Source organism: Rousettus aegyptiacus, unplaced genomic scaffold (assembly GCF_014176215.1).
Source record: "Rousettus aegyptiacus isolate mRouAeg1 unplaced genomic scaffold, mRouAeg1.p scaffold_m13_p_9, whole genome shotgun sequence".
In the NCBI taxonomy this organism is placed as follows: domain Eukaryota; kingdom Metazoa; phylum Chordata; class Mammalia; order Chiroptera; family Pteropodidae; genus Rousettus; species Rousettus aegyptiacus.
This window is the reverse complement of record NW_023416312.1, coordinates 37,322,443-37,342,029: the sequence shown is the minus strand read 5'-3', so window position 1 is coordinate 37,342,029 and position 19,587 is coordinate 37,322,443. Positions and strand designations below refer to the sequence as shown.

Here is a 19,587-nt window from a genome sequence, read left to right as displayed (position 1 = left end):
TCCTCTGGTAATTTCTGAATAGTAATGTTCCCTTTTTTGCTAGGTTTTAGTAGTTCATTATATATTCTGGATATCAATCTCTTACTATGCAAGATTTACAAACATTCTCTCTCATCTTTGAGTCTGTCTTTTCACTCTCTTGATAATGCCTTTTGATATACACACACAAAATTAACTGTGATCAAGCCTATTTTACTTTTTTTTTCTTGTCTGTGCTTTTGGTTTCATATCCAAGAAATCATTGCCAAATCCAATGAAAATTTTCCCTATGTTTACATCAAGGAATTTTACATTTTAACTCTTACATTTAGGTCTTTAATATATTTTGAGTTAATTTTTGTATATAGCGTAAGGTAAGGGTCCAACTGCATGCCTTTGCAAGTAGATATCATTTTCTCAGCACCATTTTTGAAAAGATTGTCCTTTCCCCACTGAATGTCAGGTACTCTTGTCAAAATCAATTGACTGTATATAAAAGGGTTCATTTCTAGGCTCTATATTCTATTCCATTGGTGTATATGTCTGTCCTTATGCCAGAACAATAGTATTTTGATTACTGCAGGTTGGTAGTAACCTTTTAAATGAGAAAGTGTGGGTCCTCCAACTTTGTTCTTTTATTTCAAGATTGTTTTGGTTTACCAGGATCTTTAGTACTTCATTTTGGGCGAGTGATTATAAATGGTATTTTAGTTTTTATTTCCACGTCCCTTTGTTCATCACTAGTATATGTAAACACAACTAATTTTTATGTTTATCCTATATCCTGTGACTCTGCTGAACTCAACTATTAGTTCTAAGAGGTTTTTAAAATTTTTATTAGATTTCTTAGATCTACATAGACTTTCATGCCATCCACAGATACAGTGTTTTATATCATGCTATCTACTACATTATACCAAGGACAGGAAAATATAAGCTTGAATGAAAAAAGCAATAAACACAGAAATAAGTGATGTTAGAATTATCTAAGATTTTAAACAGTCATCATTAAAATGCTGCAGCAAACCAATTACAAGCAAAGAAGTCTCAGAAAATAAATTGAAGACATATAGAAGAACCAAATGGAAACTATACAACTGAAAAATACAATAACAGAAATTTAAAAAAAATGAATGGATGACATCAACAGAATGGAAGGCAGAAAGGAAAGAAGCAGTGAACTTGAAACAGAAAAATAAAAGTTATTCAATCTGAGAGAAATTCTACTAAAAAAAAGGTAGGCCTTCGTGGACCTGTAAGATAATAACAAAAGATCTAATATTTGTGTCAGTGGAAAATCAGAAGCAAATGAGAAATATGAGGGGTTGAAAAAGTATATTAAAAAATAACGGCTTAAAATATTTCAAATAAAGCAAAAGGCATAAACACAGAGAGTCAAAACATAAACCTAGAGTCAAGAAGCTGAGTGAACATCAAACAGGCTAACCAAAAGAAAGATACAGTAAGATGCATCACAGTCAAACTTAAAAACAATCTTGAAAACAGCAAGAAATAAATGATACTTTACTTATAGGGGAAAAAAAAACTACTTGAATGGTAGCTAATTGTTCATCAGAAATCATGAAATCCAGAAGGGTGTAGCATAACATTTTCAAGTGTTCAAAAAAATTACTGTTGACTTGGAATTCTATAACTGATGAAAATATCCTTCGAGAATGAAGGAGAAATAAGACATTCTCAAATTAGGACTGTTTCACTCTTAGACAAACTCTAAAAATAAAACTAAAGGAACTTCTCTAAAAAGAGAAGTTTTCTAAAAAGATAAATGAAGGAAACTAAGAAATTCAGAAAGGAAGAAAACACAATGGAAATAAAAATATGAATAAAAACAATAGGCTTTCTCATCTTTAGTTGTCTAAATTAGGTTTGAGACACACAATACACTGCCTAGAGAAGTCACTTAAAAAATCTATCCAAAGATATATACTCAGATGACAAATTTACAGTTAGAGTTCGAGAAATCAATACCCCTTTCTCAACAATTGATAGAACAATTAGTCAAAATCAACAAGGACATGGAAGAACTCAATACGGCCAGCAGTGCTTAGTACATATGTATACAATACTCTATCAAACAACAGAATAATACATTCTGTTTTCAAGTACCCAACGAATATACCAGGATAGACCATGTCCTAAGCTATTGAAAATTTTAACTGAAATTATACAAAATATTTTCTCTGATCACAATAAAATCAAACTAGAAATCAATAATACAAAGACGATAGGAAAATATAAAACAGATTTTCTACTATTTAGAAACTAAGCAATGTATTTCTAAATAATCTATGCATCATAGAAAGTCTCAAGGGAAATTAAATGTATATCGAAATGAAAATACATTCAAATGCAATCAAAATTTGTGGGGCTCAGCTAAAGCAATGCTGAGAAAATTTTATAGCACTAAATGCTTACATTTGAAAAGAGAAAAAGTCTTATATAGTCTAAGTTAGCACATAAATAATCTACAAAATATTAAAATAAACCTCAAAGAAGGAAATGAATAATAAAGATAAAAGCAGACGAATAACAAAAGAAAAAGGGAGAAGACACAAATAACTTATGTCTGAAATGAACCAGGGGATATCATTACAAATGATGCAGACATCAAAAGGATAATAAAGAATGGTCCTGCTCCCAATAAGTCCTACATGTCTGCAGTCACCTCTCTGGTTTTCCAGGCACTGACTTGCCTTGTGGCCCTGTAGGTTGTCAATTTGTTTAGCTTTTCTTCTTCTGAGAAACATGAGAATTATTTCTTGGCTCTTCACCATGAGAACTTACTCTAGAGGGAGAGTAAGACTGTGCTCCCAGAAATTTCTCACTTACAAACTATAACCTTGTTCTTAAACGTTGACGGCACAAGGTAATCTTTTTCAGAATAGCACAGAAGCAGCCTGAGTATGAACAAAACTAGATTCTGGACAAACCTGCTGCTGCTTGAAGAGGACTGAAGTGTGGTCAGGAAATGGGTCTACAGGATGCCAGTGTGAAGGCATTCTTCTAAAATTCTGTGGTACTCCAGCTGCTTTCATCTGATGTTTTGGGATCCTAGAATTATTTATACAGTTAGGATGGTACTTTTTAGTTGAAAAAAAATTAAATACTCAATGTATAAATCATACACAAAACCTCATTCACACTTCTCTAGATCTTAAGACATCCATAAGCTACGGTGGCTATCACAGAATGTTTATACATGCAAAATATACTGAATATGCTTCAAGCATTTCAAAAGTCTGCAACTGTGAGTAGCACACCAGCATGGTTTACCATAGTGTATCTGCCTTTAAACATGTTTCAACTAATATTGGCAATTGCTTTACAAGTGAAAACAGGCCTCTTCAGCTCTCAGAATGCTTGCTGTAATCTAAGCATATCACATCTCCCCCACTCTGCTTGTGCACCTTTCTCTGTACCTTTTATCTTCTTGGGCTATTTAAATAGCTCAAGTTCCAGATCAAATATCCTCTACTCCATGAAGCCTTCCTTGACCCTCTCCATTGACAGTAATAACAAACCACCTCTGAATTCTCACAGCACTTTGTTTTCATTTGTTAAATCAAGCACCACGATCTGAGTGGTGTGATTGCTGGAAACTTGTGTTTCCTTGTAGAGTCTGATATCTTATTTCTGTTTGTGTGATTCTATTTCTTAGTAAAGGACCTTAAAGTATGCTCTCAGTAATTCTGATTGGGCTGAATTTCAGGTATTCATGAAATGCAAATTCCAGTAAAGCTTTTGTATGACTGTATCCAGATAGTTCAGTTTTTAAGACTAGTAGAGCTCCTATAATTCTTGTGATACTTTATATTTGCATACCCATCTATAACTTACAAATACTTTTGTAATAAATATTTACATGCAAATGTAAGAGTCAACTAAAAATAAAAGAATCAAAACAAACACTGCAAAAGTAGAGTGGGTGACGTGTAACGTGACCTGGGACAGAAATGAAAAGTACTGAGGAAGTACTAAGAATATAAGTTATTCTCTTCCTGACAAATATTTGGAAAATCTAAGGGGAGAGAGGGAGAGAGAGCTCTACAAGAGCAAGGAGACAGTATGCACGTTTCTGTCAACTTTAGCAAGCCTTCCCATGTTTATGTTAGAGGAGAGTCACGCTCAGAAGTCCCTGCATCATTATAGTGGTTTGAGATAACAAAGGACAACAGAAATAGAGCCCTTATTTACAAACCTACCTCTAGGAGGTGAGCTCTAAGACTCTGTAAGATGAAATTTCCCCAGGGAAAGGGAGATTAAAGGCAGGACTCCAGACATCTCACACATGCACACACAGACACACAGTCTTCTACTTCAAATCTGGTAGCTCTACTTCTAAGTATGTCGATCTCCTTAAAATGTTTAAAGAAATGGTTCCTTGACTGAAAAGTATAAATTTTGAAAACTACCGACCTAAGGACATTGAAAATTAACAAATTCTTCAATAATTTTAAGTATTATGGCACCCTTCTAGAAAGCAAAGCTCAAAGATTAACACACAGAAGCTAAATCAGGGAGAATGTAGAGTGGGATAAAAAGAAAGTGAAGCTAGGAAAGATGCTAGCAATGGGAAGTGTGACCCACTTCATGAAGAGTAGTTTACTTGGGAGGGGTGAACATTTGTTCACTGGGACTCTTGGAGGACTCCCTGAGGAGTAAAAGGCAGGAGAATTTATCTGCTGCTTGTCTCCCTTCACACATATTCCACGATTAAGCTTCATCCCACAGGGAGCTAATTCACTATAACTGCAGGATGCAACTTTTGGTTCCTTGGTGGTAACTCAGAAATCTGTTCCCATGCCAAAGCCTGGATGTGAAGAGGCAACACAAAAGAAGTAGGGCTTTGACCAAGAGAAATAAAGAGAAGGCTGCTGGAATTTAGGGAAGAGCAAAGATCTGTGTCCAAAGCAAAGATACTTTTTAAGACACTGGCTTGTAGAAGTTAATAGTATCACTTAAATGAATGTAAATCAGCACAAAACAGACTGGCATTATATAAACAGAAGTTGTAGAAGAAATACAGGTAAATGAAAAATCACAATGAAAAGCATGGAGGTACAATAATAATAATAATACATTAAATGAGAGTGGGAAGTTTGGCTTGAGTGAAGTATCTTCTAAGGTTACATCTACATTTCTGGACAGTATTTAGGAAAAATAAAGATATTAATCTGTGTTATGAATTACTGAGGATCCTATAAGGTTAGCATAAAGCCATTGCTTTAACCATATATCTGTCTGGGGCTTACCTAAATATCTTAGTCAAGACTGAATGGTCTTTAATATTGAAATAAGATTCAAAAAGGTAGCAAGTACTGTGGCAAGCAGTAGAAATTCAGGTATGAACAACTCAATTTTTAGCATTAGTTTTGAAGTTCCATACAGGACAGTTTACATAGAAATATGCTATCTACACAACCTGCTCCTATGTTCTCACTCCCTCACATTGTGCCTATTTTTTTAATTTAAAATTAAGTTTATTGGGGTGACATTGGTTAATACAATTTTATAATTTTCAGGTGTACATTAAAATTTCACATCTGTATATTCTATTGTGTGTTTACCACCCAAAGTCCAGTTTCCTTCAGCTACCATATATTTGATACCTTTTACCAACTTAACACTTCCCCTACCCCAGGTTTTGACCTTTTTTACCACGTCTACCTCCCTGGTCCTCCTCCACCCTCTACCCTCCGGTAACCACTAGTCTATATATCATGTCCATTATATGTTGTTTCTCCTCTTCATTTGTTGCTTTGAGGTTTATATCCCACATGTATGTGATATCATGTGATTTTCAACTTTTTTTGTCTGGCTTATTTCACTTAGCATGATTATCTCAAGGTCCATGCAGGTTTCAAATGGCAGTATTTTATTTCTTCTTATGGCTGAGTAATATTCCATTCTGTATATGTACCACAGCTTTTTTAGCCAATCATCTATCATAGGACATTTCAGTAGTTTCGATGTCCTGGCCTATGTGAATAATGCTGCTATGAATCATCATTGTGCAAATATCTTTTCAGATATGAGTTTTCAAGTCTTTGGGGTAAACACCCAGTAGAGTGATTGCTGGATCGTACAGTAGATCAATTCTTAGTTTTTTTTTTTTTTTTGAGGAACCTTTATACTGTTTTCCATGGTGTCTGTATCAATTTGCACTCCCACCAGCAGTGTATGAGGGTTCCTTTTTCTCCACATCCTTTCCAACATTAATTACTTGTCCTGTTGATTATAGCTATTCTAACAGGTGTGAGATGGTATCTCATTGTGGTTTTGATTTGCATTTCCCCAATAGCTAGAGATGTTGAGCATCTTTTCAAATATCTGTTGGCCATTTGTATGTCCTCTAGGGAGAAGTATCTGTTCAAGTCCTCTGCCCATTTTTTGATTAGATCATTTGTTTGTTTGTTTGCTGTTGTTGTTACTGAGTTGTATGCGTTCTTTGTATATTTTGCATGTTAGGCCCCTATCAGAGGCATTGCTTGCAAATATATTTTCCCATATGCCTTTTTTGCAGAGCAGAAACATTTTAGTTTAATGTAGTCCCATTTATTTATTTTTGCTTTTACTTACCTTGCCTTTGAGGTCAAATTAATAAAATTGTCTTTTCAGTCCAAGGTCCTTGAATTTAGTTCCTATGTTTTCTTCTATGTAATTTTGTATTCAGATCCTTAATCCACTTTCTGTTAATTTTGGTTTGTGGTGATACACAACAGTCTAGTTTCATTCTTTTGGAGGTGGCTTTCAGTATTTCCAGCACCATTTGTTGAAGAGGCTTTCCTTTCTCCACAGTATGTTTTTGGCTTTTTTTCTCAAAAGTTATTTGCCCAAATAGCATGGGTTTACTTCTGGACTCTCGATTCTGTTCCATTGGTCCATGTGTCTGTTTATTGCCAATACCACGCCATTTTGATTATTGTCACTTGGTAGTATAATTTGAAGTTAGGCAGAGTCATACCTCCAGCCTCATTCTTTTATTCTCAGGATGGCTTTGGCAACACGGAGTTTTTTTATCACTCAATACAAATATGGTGATTTTTTTCTATTTCTTTAAAATATGCTAATGGGATTTTGATGGAGATTGTAATAAATCTGTATAATCCTTTAGGTAATAGGATAATTTTAACTATGTTGATTCTTTCAATTCAAGAACATGGAATATTGTTCTATTTCTTTGTATTTTCTTCTATTTAATAGGATCTTGTAGTTTTCATTGTATAGGTCCTTCACGTTTCATTAAATTTATTCTTAGGCATTTGACTCTTTGTTGCAATTACAAAGGGATTATTTTTTCACTTTTTCTGACATTTCATACTACAGTATAGAAATGCTATAAATTTTTGAACATTGATTTTGTATCCAAAAACTTTACTGTATTTCCTTCTTGTTTCTAGTAGTTTTCTTGTGGAGTCTTTGGGGTCATCTGCAAATAGTGGCAGTTTAACTTCTTCATTTTCTATTTGGATACCTTTTATATCTTTCTCTTGGATGAGTGCACTCATTAGGCGCTCCAATGTTATAATGAATAAGAGTGGCAATAGTGGACAGCCTTGCCTTATTCCTGATCTTAGAGGGAAGGTTTTTTGGTTTTCACCATTAATTATAATGTTGACTGAGGGTTTGTCATAAATGACCTTTAGTATGTTAAGGTACCTTCCTTCTATACTGATTTTATTAAGTGTTTTGATCATAAATGGATACCGTATTTTGTCGAAGGCTTTCTCTGCATCTACTGATATGATCATATGATTCTTATTTTTTTAATTCGTTTATGTGGTGTATCACATTAATCAATTTGCATATGTTGAACCTTCCCTGTGCCTCTAGGATGAAGTCTGCTTGGTCATGGTGTATAATATTTTTAATGTGCTGCCGTATTTGGTTTGCTAGTATCTTCTTTAGGATTTTTGCATCTGTGTTCATGAGAGATATTGGTCTGCGGTTTTCTTTTTTTTTAGTTATTTTTACCAGGTTTTGGTATCAGGGTAATATTGACCTCATAAAATGAGTTGGGAAGTTTTCCCTTCTGTTCAATTATTTGCAAGAATTTGAAAAGCATAGGTAATAAATCTTTGAATGCTTGGAAGAATTCATTGGTGAGGCCATCTGTTCTTAGACTTTTACTTTTTGGTAGGTTTTTGATGATTGTTTCAATTCCCATACTGCTGATCAGTCTATTCAGTTTTTCCAGTTCTTCTTGATTCAGTCTAAAAAGGTTGTATGTTTCTAAGTACTGGCCCATTTCTTCTAGGTTATTAAATTTGGTGTTATATACTTTTTCATAGTATTGTTGTAGGATCCTTTCTATTTCTGCGATGCCAGTAGTAATTTCCCCTTGATTTTGTTTGTGTCCTCTGTCTTTTTTCTTTAGTGAGTCTAGCCAGTGGTTTGTCAAATTCATTAACCTTCTCAAAGAACCAGCTCTTTGTTGCATTTATTTTATTTATTTATTTATTTTATTTCTGCTCTAATTTTGATTATTTCTTTCCTTCTTCTGACTTTAGGCTTCATTTGTTCTTCCTTTTCAAGTTTTTTAAGATGAAGCATTAGGTTGTTCATTTTGGGCTTTTCTTGTTTGTAGAGATAGGTCTGTCATGATATGAACTTTCCTCTTATGATCACTTTTACCATGTCCCAAAAGTTTGGATATGTTGTAATATCATTATCATTCGTTTCTATATATCTCTTGATCTCTTTTTCTTTCTTCTCTTACTGAGTTACTCTTCAGTAGCTTGTTGCTTAATTTCCATGTATTTGTGGTTCTTCCGGATTTCTTTTTGTAGTTGATCTCCAGTTTCAAAGCATTATGAGCAGAGAATATGGTTGGTCTGATTTCAACCCTCTTATATTTGTTGAGGCCATCTCTGTGTCACTAAATGTGGTTGATTCTTGAGAATGTCTCATGTGCACTAGGTAAGAATGTATAAACAAATGTTTTGGAATGGAAGCTTCTGTAAATGCCAATTATGTTCAGTTGGTCTAATGTGTCATTTAAGGATATTATTTCCTTATTGATTTTCTGTTTGAGTGATCTGTCCATATTCGACAGTGGGGTATTTAGGTCCCCTACTATGATAGCGTTTTGGTCTGTTTCTCCCTTTAGTTTTGTTAGTAATTGTTTTACATATATGGTGCTCCATGATTACAAGATAGATATAAATAAGTGCTATGTCTTCTTGGTTCATGATTCCATTTATTATTATCAAATGTCCCTCAATATCTTTCTTTATCTGTTTAATTTTAAAATCCACTTCATCTGATATTAGTACTGCTAATCCCAATTTTCTCTGCATGCCATTTGGTTGAAATATCACTTTCCACCCTTTAACTTTGAGTCTATATTTATCTTTTGAACTGAGATGTGTCTCCTGGAAGCAGCAAATGTGTTTTTTTGTTTTGTTTTGTTTTTCTTGTTTTATCTCTTATTTATTTATTTATTTATTTATTTATTTATTTATTATGCAATCTACAACTCTGTGTCTTTTTAATTGGCGAGTTCAGTCCATTTACATTTAGGATGATTATTGAAATATGAGGTCTTTTTATAGCCCATTTTATCTTTTGCTTTCTGGTAGCTCGGTGTTTCCATGTCTTCTTTGTGTTTCTGTTTTCTTTGTTTGCGTTGGGTTTTGTGAGTTTCCCATCTGGTCTTTCTTGTTTAATGTTATATACTTTAGTTCTGAAACTTTGGCATGTGGTTACCACTACAAATATTTAAAGGATAGTTATGTATATATAGTCATCCATTTTCTTCTGCATGTGCCTTATCTCTATTCTACTTTGTGAATTTGGATCTTTGAATTCTCCCCTTTTAAGTCATTGTTATCTCATTTTGTCCCTATGTATGCTGAGCATTCATTACTATCTTTTTACAGGAATTCTCTTATTATTATTTAAGCTTATAATGCCCTGTTCTCAGTAAGGGTTGCCTGGTGTGCTTCTATTTGCCTGATAGTCACTTTACTCCTAATTATGTACTTTTTTTGTAATTTTGTTTTAGGTGAGCTGACCACTTTCAGTATTTCCTGTAGTGCAGGCCTCATAGTGCAGAATTCCCTCAATTTTTGTACGTCTGGAAAGGTCTAAATTTCTCCTTCATATCTAAAGGAGAGCTTAGCTAGATACATTATTTTAGGCTGGTAGTTCTTTTCACTTAATAGTTTAAATATTTGATTCCATTCCTTTCTGGCTTGTGAGGTTTGTGCTGAGAAGTCGTATGATAATCCAATGGGTTTTCTTTTATAATTTTCCATTTTCTTCACCCTGGCTGCCCCGAGAGTTCTGCCTTTGTCATTGATTTTTGATAATTTTAATACAATGTGACTTGATGAAGGCCTTTGTGGGTTGGGATAAGTGGGTTTTCTGTTGATTTTTGAATTCTAAGCTCCAGTTCATTCCTTAGATTTGGGAATTTTCATGAACTATTTCTCTGAAAATGCTTTATAACCCTGCTCCTTTTCCTCCCCCTCAAAAATGCTCATTATTCTTATGTTTCCTCTCTTGATGGTGTCAGCATGTTCTTGAATTTCTCTTTCATTATTTTTCATTCTTCGGTTTCTCTTTTCTTCCTCCTGATTTATTTCTAGATTTCTGTCTTCGATATCACTGATCCTTTCCTCTATTTCATTGACTCTATTTCCCAAGCTTGCTTTTTCATTTTTCAACTCTTGCAGTGTGTTCTTCATCTTCACAAATTCTGTTTGGTTCTGAGGGTTTCGTTCTCCTTGCTCTGCTTCTTTAGGTGTTTTTTTAAATTCCTAAAATTGTTGATATGACTTGTTTCAGAACTCACAGATTTTTTCTTAAGTACCATTCTGAATTATCTTTCATTTAAGTCGTATACTTATGTCTGTAAGCTTATTTTCTGGAGATTATTCTCTTTCCTTCTGAGATGCCCTGATATCTTGGTTGTTCATGGTATTTAATGGACTATTTCTCTGCTTGAGCATTAATGGAAATGTATTCTGCTTTTTTTTTCCAGAAAGAAGATTTATTATATAAAGGTCTCTCTTTAGCCTGCTGCAAACAAGGCACCTTTCTTTTGGTTTCCAGTAGGTAGCGTCTAAGCCTTTTGGATCCCTGCTTTATATAAAGCTGTAATAATGCCTTTTTATTTTCTTATAGATATTTAATCATGCTCGCTCCCCTCAGTCTCAGTCCCTTTCAATGTCAGCAACAGTTTTGGTAGTGTTGCTCAAATTCCCCTGCAGCTCTGTGGTGTTCGGTCTTGGAGGCTATGGGGGAGGAGGCCTCTGGGTTGAGAGTTGGGGACTGTGGCTCAGTCTCCAATTTTGCAACTGTGGCTGGTAAAAATCAACTGTTCTTTTTCTGTCATCCTGCTTCTCTGCCTTCTGCCATGATGACTGGGCCCTGCTGCCACCTGCGTGGAACCCACAACTCTCCCGGGCAGGGGTGTTCAGGGACTTCACTGCATCTTCTCCTCTCCCCTTCCTCCTACAGGTACCTCCAGCAGCTGAACAAAGCAGCTTCTTTTTTTATCCCAGTCCACCACACGATGCCTGGGGTTCTAACCTGTAGTAGCTCTTATATGCAGATCCCACTCTCAGACGTGCTGGTGTGCAGTTTGGGTGTTTTTTTTTTGTTGTTGAGTTTTAGATGTTCAGCTTATTGTTGTCTCAAGGGGAGAGATTTGAGAACGCCTCTCACTCCTCCATATTTCTGCCCTATTAAAGATTTAAAGGCAGGTTGGCCTGAATCTAATTCCTGATTCTTTCATTTTGAGTATTCCACTTAACTTTGAAGTACACTGTTTTTCTTTTTAATTGGTAATACTGTGATTAGAATATCTCAAACATAGTGTTGTCGAAAATAAATTCATTAAGAAACTATAGTAATATTCTACCACAGTGTTTAAAGAGTGATAGATATTATGACAATGTTATTTAATACCATTATCATCGTCGTTTTTATAACTTTTTATACTTGGGTTAAATATTCAATATTCTGTATATAGTAGTTAATTCCTAGTGAAATTATATTCTACTCAACTAACAACTTACATTGTCCTGGTAAAGTGATGGGAAATAAAAAGTAAATTGCCATGTATTGCTGAGAAGGAATTTCTGAAATGGATGGATCCAAGTAACATTTATAGTCTCAATCCTTGTGCTCCTGATGCCAGCTTTTCAGTTGCTAACATCTGTCACAGACTAGAGACTGAACAAAGTCTCTTCATGTCTTGCATGGTTCATTTCCACATATCATCTATTGTAATTCCTGCAAGTTTATGTGCAGTAAGCAGGCTAGTCATTGCTACTTCCTTTAAGAGATAACTGAACTCAATCTGTGACTTGAATTATGTCTAGCAGCTACTTCTCGGCAAACTCAGACTTCAAAACTCATATTGGAGCTCACAGTATAGTATATTTATCACAAGACTCAAATGTAGAATGTGATAGATTTATTTATGTGAAGGATAATTAGTCTTCATTTGGGGGATTATCAGGCACTTGCTATTCTAGACACAGAAAAAGTAGCACTTTCTTAGAACACTGGATTTGGAGAACCAGAATTCTATACTGTTCAGTATTATATAAATGGGTTTATTTTGATCTGCTGATTTATGGTCTAGATCAGTGGTCCCCAACCTTTTTGGCACCAGGGACTGGTGCTCCTATGAGAATCTAATGCTTAATGATCTGAGGTAGAACTGAGACAGTGGTGCTAGAGCTGGGGAGCTGATGTAAATACATATCAAGCTTTGCTCGATTGCCCACCCATCACCTCCTGCTGTGCAGCCTGGTTCCTAACAGGCCACTGTTCTGCGGCCTGGGGATTGGGAACCCCTGGTCTAGATGACTATGGAGGTAATGAAAAGTAATTTTTTTCTGTAAATAAACTCTTCAGCAATCCAGGGAAACATATTATAAATGATGTTTTCCAGTTAGGTAAATTAAATTCTGGTGTAATGACCTGTCTGGCTTCTTGTTCTGAAATCTATCAAATTAAGCCCTAACTGTAGGTGCAGACAGACCTGGCCCAGCCTGTGGATTAAATATCATTTATTACACAAAGAAATGAAAACAACCCAGCAAATTCAGCAACATGACAATTTAGCACAATTATACCTTTATTCTTGGTTTGTCTCTGGACTTACACTCCAATAAAATTACTGTGTTCCTATTTTTATTTATTCATTTCAGTCAAAATTTATTGTGAACCTATTCTCTGACAAATTTTCTGCTAGGTTCTAATACTCATTCCTGAATTTTGAAACTTTCTTCTTGCTAGACTTCCATGAGTAAAGGCCTCCTTCTCTTGAATCCTGGTTCCTAAAACTTTCTTTCAGAATTTACATATATACAATGCCAAATGGTTTCATTTAGACATAGTTGCTATTTTAGATGTACTGCTAATGTAGATATAATTGCTAAGATTGCTAAATATTGCTCCATTGCAGTCTGAATTTACCAATCATTCAGCATGCTTGCCTTTGTTATCAATTATTTAATATACTTGATTTTAGTGATTTATCTAAACTGTCAAATTAGCTTCCACTTTATTCCCTTAATACTACACAATCTTTTTGAATATTGTTTTATTCTCATTTTATATACTTGACAGTTTGTAAGAGCTGCATTACCTGAGCTAATGTGGGCTTAATAAAAATAAAGTTAAGAGTAAAAAAAGAGATAATAAAGGAATACTACAAACAACTTTAAGCCACATGAATTTGAAAACTCAGATGAACCAATTCTTTAAAAAGCATAAATTACCACAACTCATCCAATATGAAATAGATAATGTGAATAGCCCTACAACTATAAAGGTAATGTAATTTAGTTAATAATTTAATTCTCAAAGAAGAAATTTCCATGCCAAGATTGTTTCACTGGATCAATCTACAAATTATTTAAAGAATTAACACCAACTACAAATCTTTTCTAGAAAACAGAGTAAGAAATACTCTCTAATTTATTTTAGAAAGCTAGTATTACCCTGATACCAAAAGCAAAGACAGTACAAAAGAAGAAAAATATAAATCAATAACCCTTATGAAGAAGACTAAAAATCCTTAGCCAAATATTAGTGAGTAGAAATCACCAATATTAAAAATGTAATTTTATACCATGACCAAGTAGGGTTTATCACTGATCCAAAGCTAGTTGAATAATCGAAAATCAATCAATAACCATATTAACAGATTAAATGTAGCATGATCATAAAAACTGATTAAGATAAAACATCTGACAAAATTTAACATTCATTCATGATAAGCTAAAAAGACTAGGAATAGAGGGAATTTATTCCCCTGATAAAGAGCATCCACAAAACAACTACAGCTAATATTGTACTTGTGACAAGACAGGACACTTTACACCTGAGATGAGGAACAAGGCAAGAATACCAGTTTTTCCATCTTTTTCAGCATAGTAATGGAAGTCCTAGCCAGCACATTAAGGTAGAAAAAAGAAATTAAATATATATCTATGGGGAAGTATAACTTTCAACTGAAACCTACAGATTTTGGCAATTTTGTTATGAGACTGTGAATCCGTGGATCTTATTTGAATCTTCTGTGTTAGCAAGCCTGTTATGAGGAACTATGGGTGCTTCCTCATTACTGCCGGGTGGAGTAGAGATTGATATTTCCCACCTGGTTTCCACTGACAAGTTGGGAGGGCCCCCACAGTACTGTTGGGTGGAAGTGGGGCCACAGACATCCCACTAGTGCTATGCTGATAGCACCCTGGCTGGGATGTGCAGAAGTATTTCATTATTTCTCCCCATGTGACCTCCAATGATACCATTGAATAGCCTCATTAATGCTGTGTGATGGTGAAAGTCCTGACTCTACATTAGGCCTCCTCTAATACCATCCAAGAAGGGAGATGGACAGTAAAGGTGAAAGTCCTGGCTGCCCGTGTGATCTCTACCATCACTGGCAGGAAGAGAGTAACTAGTGAGTATAAAAATCCCAGCTCCCCACCTGACCTTCTCTGACACCACACTGGAAGAGTGGATGTGGGGATATTTGGGTGCTTTGTTACAGCTTGGTGAGAGCAGAAATCTAGGCTCCCTACTTGGTCTTTGCTGGCTGGGAGGAGCCACAGTTTACATCTGTAGTATTTGACTAAAGGTGAAAAGTTATCATCTAAGTGTTCTGTCTTTCTAGGCTGTCCTTTTCCTGGTCCTTTGGCTAGAAAGAGCAAGCTTCTCTTATGGCTTTTTTTCCTGTATCTTTGATGTTTCTGGATTGCTAACTTTTTTAGCTCCATGTCTGACACATATGAAGCAAAAAGAAAACCCATGGAACTCATTGTTGTGTTGTGTCTTTAGTCCTGTGGACTCCAGTCAGTCTGCTTCTATTCTCCACTGTTCATAATAGTTTAATGTTCATTTTATAATTTCCAGGGGTAAATTTTTTACTTAGTGGAGAGAGTAGAGAAAAACATGTCTACTATATGTTCCCTTTGATCTAGATTTTACTTCTCAAAGAAATATAGGAGGATTTCTGGCACTATATTTAAACTAGCATCACTTCCTGAAGAAATTCTCATATGGACTATCCAAAGCTAAGAATAATAGTCATAATAATAATAATAACAACAATAATAATAATAAACACCATTATTGGTGACATCACTGGAAACAGTGAAGTAGGGATTTCTAAAACTCTATTCCTTCACTAAAGCAATGATTAAGCAGACAAAATCAGTAATAATAATTTTTTTTGAAAATTCAGAATATACTCGAAAACTTAGAACAACTAGGAGAATACTTAATGAAAAAATAAAACTGATAAAATTTAAGAGAGTGTCCTAACATTTTGACTTACCTACCTTCCAGTCTTCACTCCCCAACTTCGCAGCAGCTTTGGGGAGGGCAGTTCACATAACCATGTGGCTTTCTGGTGCCAGAGGGAGCAATAGAGACCTTGTTATCAAAATACTGTGGTGGTATATTTTGGCTTCCCTGGTATCTCCCTGAAGGACGGGCCCAGGGGCTTGTTTTGCTGTTCACCTCAGAACTTTCTCAGGACTGGAGTCACCTTTCAGACAATGTCGAAAGAATTTAAAGGCAAATATACTAGACATAGCCAGCTGAGGCAAGGAATAAGAGATAGGGCAAGCTGCAGACATACTGAAAATTTTGGGAAGAAAGAGGTTCAGGAAGAAGATACATGGGAAAATAAGGGCACTGAAATGTTCCTGTATATACTCGGGTATGTAGAAGGCCAGGTTCATGCCCAGGGCTAGACACATGGTCAGGAAAGACCTGAGAAGACCCTAAGTTTTCACCTGTGGCTGACTTTTAGGCTCTGTACAAGCAGGAAATGAAGGCTAAGGGAGAGTTATAAATAACCTTGCTAAGCAGTGAACATGTCCACCAAACCAGAGTTAATTTGCAAATACTGAAAATTATTTTTATTTTTTAGCATTTAAGGAAATTTCTGGCAAAACTAGCTGACCACTTAGCTAAGAGAAGAATTCATTTCTGACAAAGAATACATGACAAAGAATACAGTCCTGACAAAAAGAAAAAAACAAATACTTTAGAAAAGTCACTAACCAAATAACCACAACCTATGACAAGTAGCAACAACAAATCCAAAAGAAGGAGGAATCTGATTTCTAGAATTATCACATTATACTATTTAAAATATCCAATTTTCAACAAAAATATTATGGGGCATGGAAAGAAACATGAAAGTATGGTAAATTCACCGCAAATAGAATAAATTAATAGAAACCACTCACGAATAAATCCAAACATTGGTTTTACTAGGCAAATACTTTAAATCGATTATCTTAAATATGCTCAAAGAACTAAAGAAAAACAAGGAAATTAAATCTCACCGAATAACAACTATCATATCAATAAATAGATAAATTATTAAAAGAAACCAAATAGAAATTTTGGAGATAAAAAGTACAAAAAGTGAAATGAAAAATTCACTAGATGAATTTAACAACAGATTTGAGCAGGCAGAATAATGATATAAACAGAAGATAGGACTATTGAGAGCACCCATTCTAAGGGGTAGAAAGAAAAAAAAACAATGATGAAAAGTAAACAGAGTCTGAAGAAGCTGTGAGAGACAATTACACATACCAACACACACATAATGGTAGTCCCAGAATGAAAGAAAAGATAGCAGGGACAGAAGGAATATTCAAAGACAAAATAGTAAGAAACATCCTAAATTTGATGAAAGATGAATCTACACATTTAAAAAGCTCAAGAAACTCCAAGTAGGATGAATTCAAAGAGATTTACATTGATATATATCATAATCAAACATAAAAAGACACAGAATGTTGAAAGCAACAAGACAGAAGCTACTCACCACATACAAGGAAACTTCAAAAAGATTAATAGCTTATTTCTCATTGGAAATCACATAAGCCAGAAAGTAGTGGGATCACATACAATGCTTAAAAACAAAACCGAAACAAACAAACAAACAAAAAGTCAACTAAGAATTATATATCTGATACAATTACCTTTCAAAAAATAAGGAGAAATTAAGATATTCTCTGATAAACTAGAGCTGAAGAAGTTAATCATTAGTAAACTTGTTCTATAAGAAAAAAAAAACTAAAAAGTGATCTTTAGGCTGAAATTAAAAGTTATACACAGAAATAAAAAATACTAATAAAGGTAACTAATTAAGTAAATATACAAGCCTGCAATATTATAGTTTTGATTTGTAATTCTTTACCTCTTTAAACAAATTTCAAAAAATAATAATTATGGGTCTATTTTAATGGACACACAAAATATAAAATGTAATTTATGAAAATAATATAAAGAGGTGAATGGAGCTGTACAGAAGTAGAGATTTTGTGTACAATTGAGGTAAATTAGTATTAACTGAAACTAGAATGTTATGAAATTAAAATGTTAATTATAATCACCAGAGTGACAAATAAGAAAATAACAAAAATATACAGAAAAAGAAAGAGAACGGAATTAAACGATATACTTAAATGATCAATTTAACACAAAAGAAAGTAATAGTGGAAAAATTAAGTAATAAAAAAGATTTAAGATATATAGAATATAAATTACAAAGTGGCGGAAGTCCTTTCTTATCAGAAATTATTTTAAATATAAATAGACTACATTCTCCAATTAAAAAGCAGGAGTTTGCAAATAGATAAAAAAAATGATCTAAAACATGATCTAACTATAGGCTGTTTTCAAGACACTCACTTTAGATTCAAAGTGAAAAACTAAAAGGATAGGAAAAAAATTCCATGCAAATAGTAACCAAAAGAGAGCTGGTGTGACTACACTAATAAATACAAAACAAACTTTAAGTCAAAAAATTGATACTAGAGTCAAAAAAGGACATTATGCATTCATAAAAGGGTCAGTCCCTCAAGAATATATAATTATAAACTCATATATGCCTAATGATAAAGCCCAAAATACATTAAACAAAACTTGAATGAATTAAAGGGAGAAATACACAGAAATGAAGGGAAAAATAGTTTTAGAGTAATAGCTGTAGACATCAATATCCCACATTCTATAATGATAAGAACAATGAGGGAGAAGATCAATAAGAAAATAGAGAACTTTCAGAAACATGGTGGAGTGAGAGACGTCCCTAGATCACTCCCCTTGAAAAAACAATAAGAAGATCATCTAAAACTCAACAAAAACACCAAAACTACACACCAGTACATCTGAGCGTGGGATCTGCGCATAAGAACTACCATAGGTCAGAACCTCGGGAGTCCGGGTGATAGACTGGGAGAAACAAAGAGGCTGACTCTCATAGCCAGAGATCCCTGCAGGAGGAGGGGGAGGGAAGAATGTGGGGCAGGTTCCCCGACAGCCCTGCCTGGGAGAGCTGTGAGCTCCATGTGGCTGGCAGCAGGGCTCAGTCATCAGGGCAGAAAGCAGAGAAGTGGGGATGGAAGAGAAGCAACAGTTGATTATTACCAGCCATGGTTGAAAAACATGAGGCTGAACCACAGCACTCATCTCCCAACATGCAAGGCCCCTCCCTTTCATATGCTACAAGACAGAATACCGCAGAGTCCCTGGGAAATCTGAGCAAATGCTACTGAAACTGACGCTAACAATGAGAGGAACTGAGATTAAGGGTAAAAAGAGTGATTGAATATCTTTAAGAAAGAAAAGGCAGACTAGGAAAAATGTGGCATATAATAGAGGTTCTGTTCATAACTCTAGTGACCAAATCAAAGTCGTGACAGAAACAAGGAGCAAAGAGCAAGGAAAACTCGCCTGGGATCTAGATGAATAAGCCATACAACTAAGAAGAAATTTAAGAAAACACTCTGCAATGGAAAAAGATAAAACAGGGTGAGAACACGAGGCTGCCTGGTCCCAAGTGGCTGAATGGGACACAGGCTATGGCAGCAGCAGCCGGAAGCTGGAGACGCCTCTTAAAGAAGCCATATCCACGAGAGGACTTTTGTGGTGATGGATTTGCTTGCTCTAACCAACAATGTGGTTTGGCTGTGCAGGGGGCACCAAGGACTTACAGGGGGGCACTGAGTTGTCAGACTAAGGGCTGAGGTGAGAATAGCTCTGAAGAGAAGTGCTGGCATTATCCACTGTTCCTCTGTTGAGCCCTACCAC

At 35.0% G+C, this 19,587-nt stretch overlaps 1 protein-coding gene across 7 annotated transcripts in view; it reads right to left on the bottom strand.

The window, feature by feature from the left end:
* The window catches only part of MTMR8 (myotubularin related protein 8), a 162,683-nt gene that overhangs the window by 66,365 nt on the left and 76,731 nt on the right, over positions 1-19,587 (bottom strand). For 5 of the 7 annotated variants that reach the window (XM_036226703.1, XM_036226705.1, XM_036226704.1 and 2 more), the window contains one exon: positions 2,931-3,051. The exons of 1 other annotated variant lie outside the window; for it this stretch is intronic. In XM_036226703.1, the coding sequence (XP_036082596.1) occupies positions 2,931-3,051 (121 nt within the window). Of the gene's footprint in view, positions 1-1,118; positions 3,052-15,805; positions 15,878-19,587 lie in introns of those variants that run through there. One more of the 7 variants, XM_036226712.1, reaches the window with a different exon arrangement.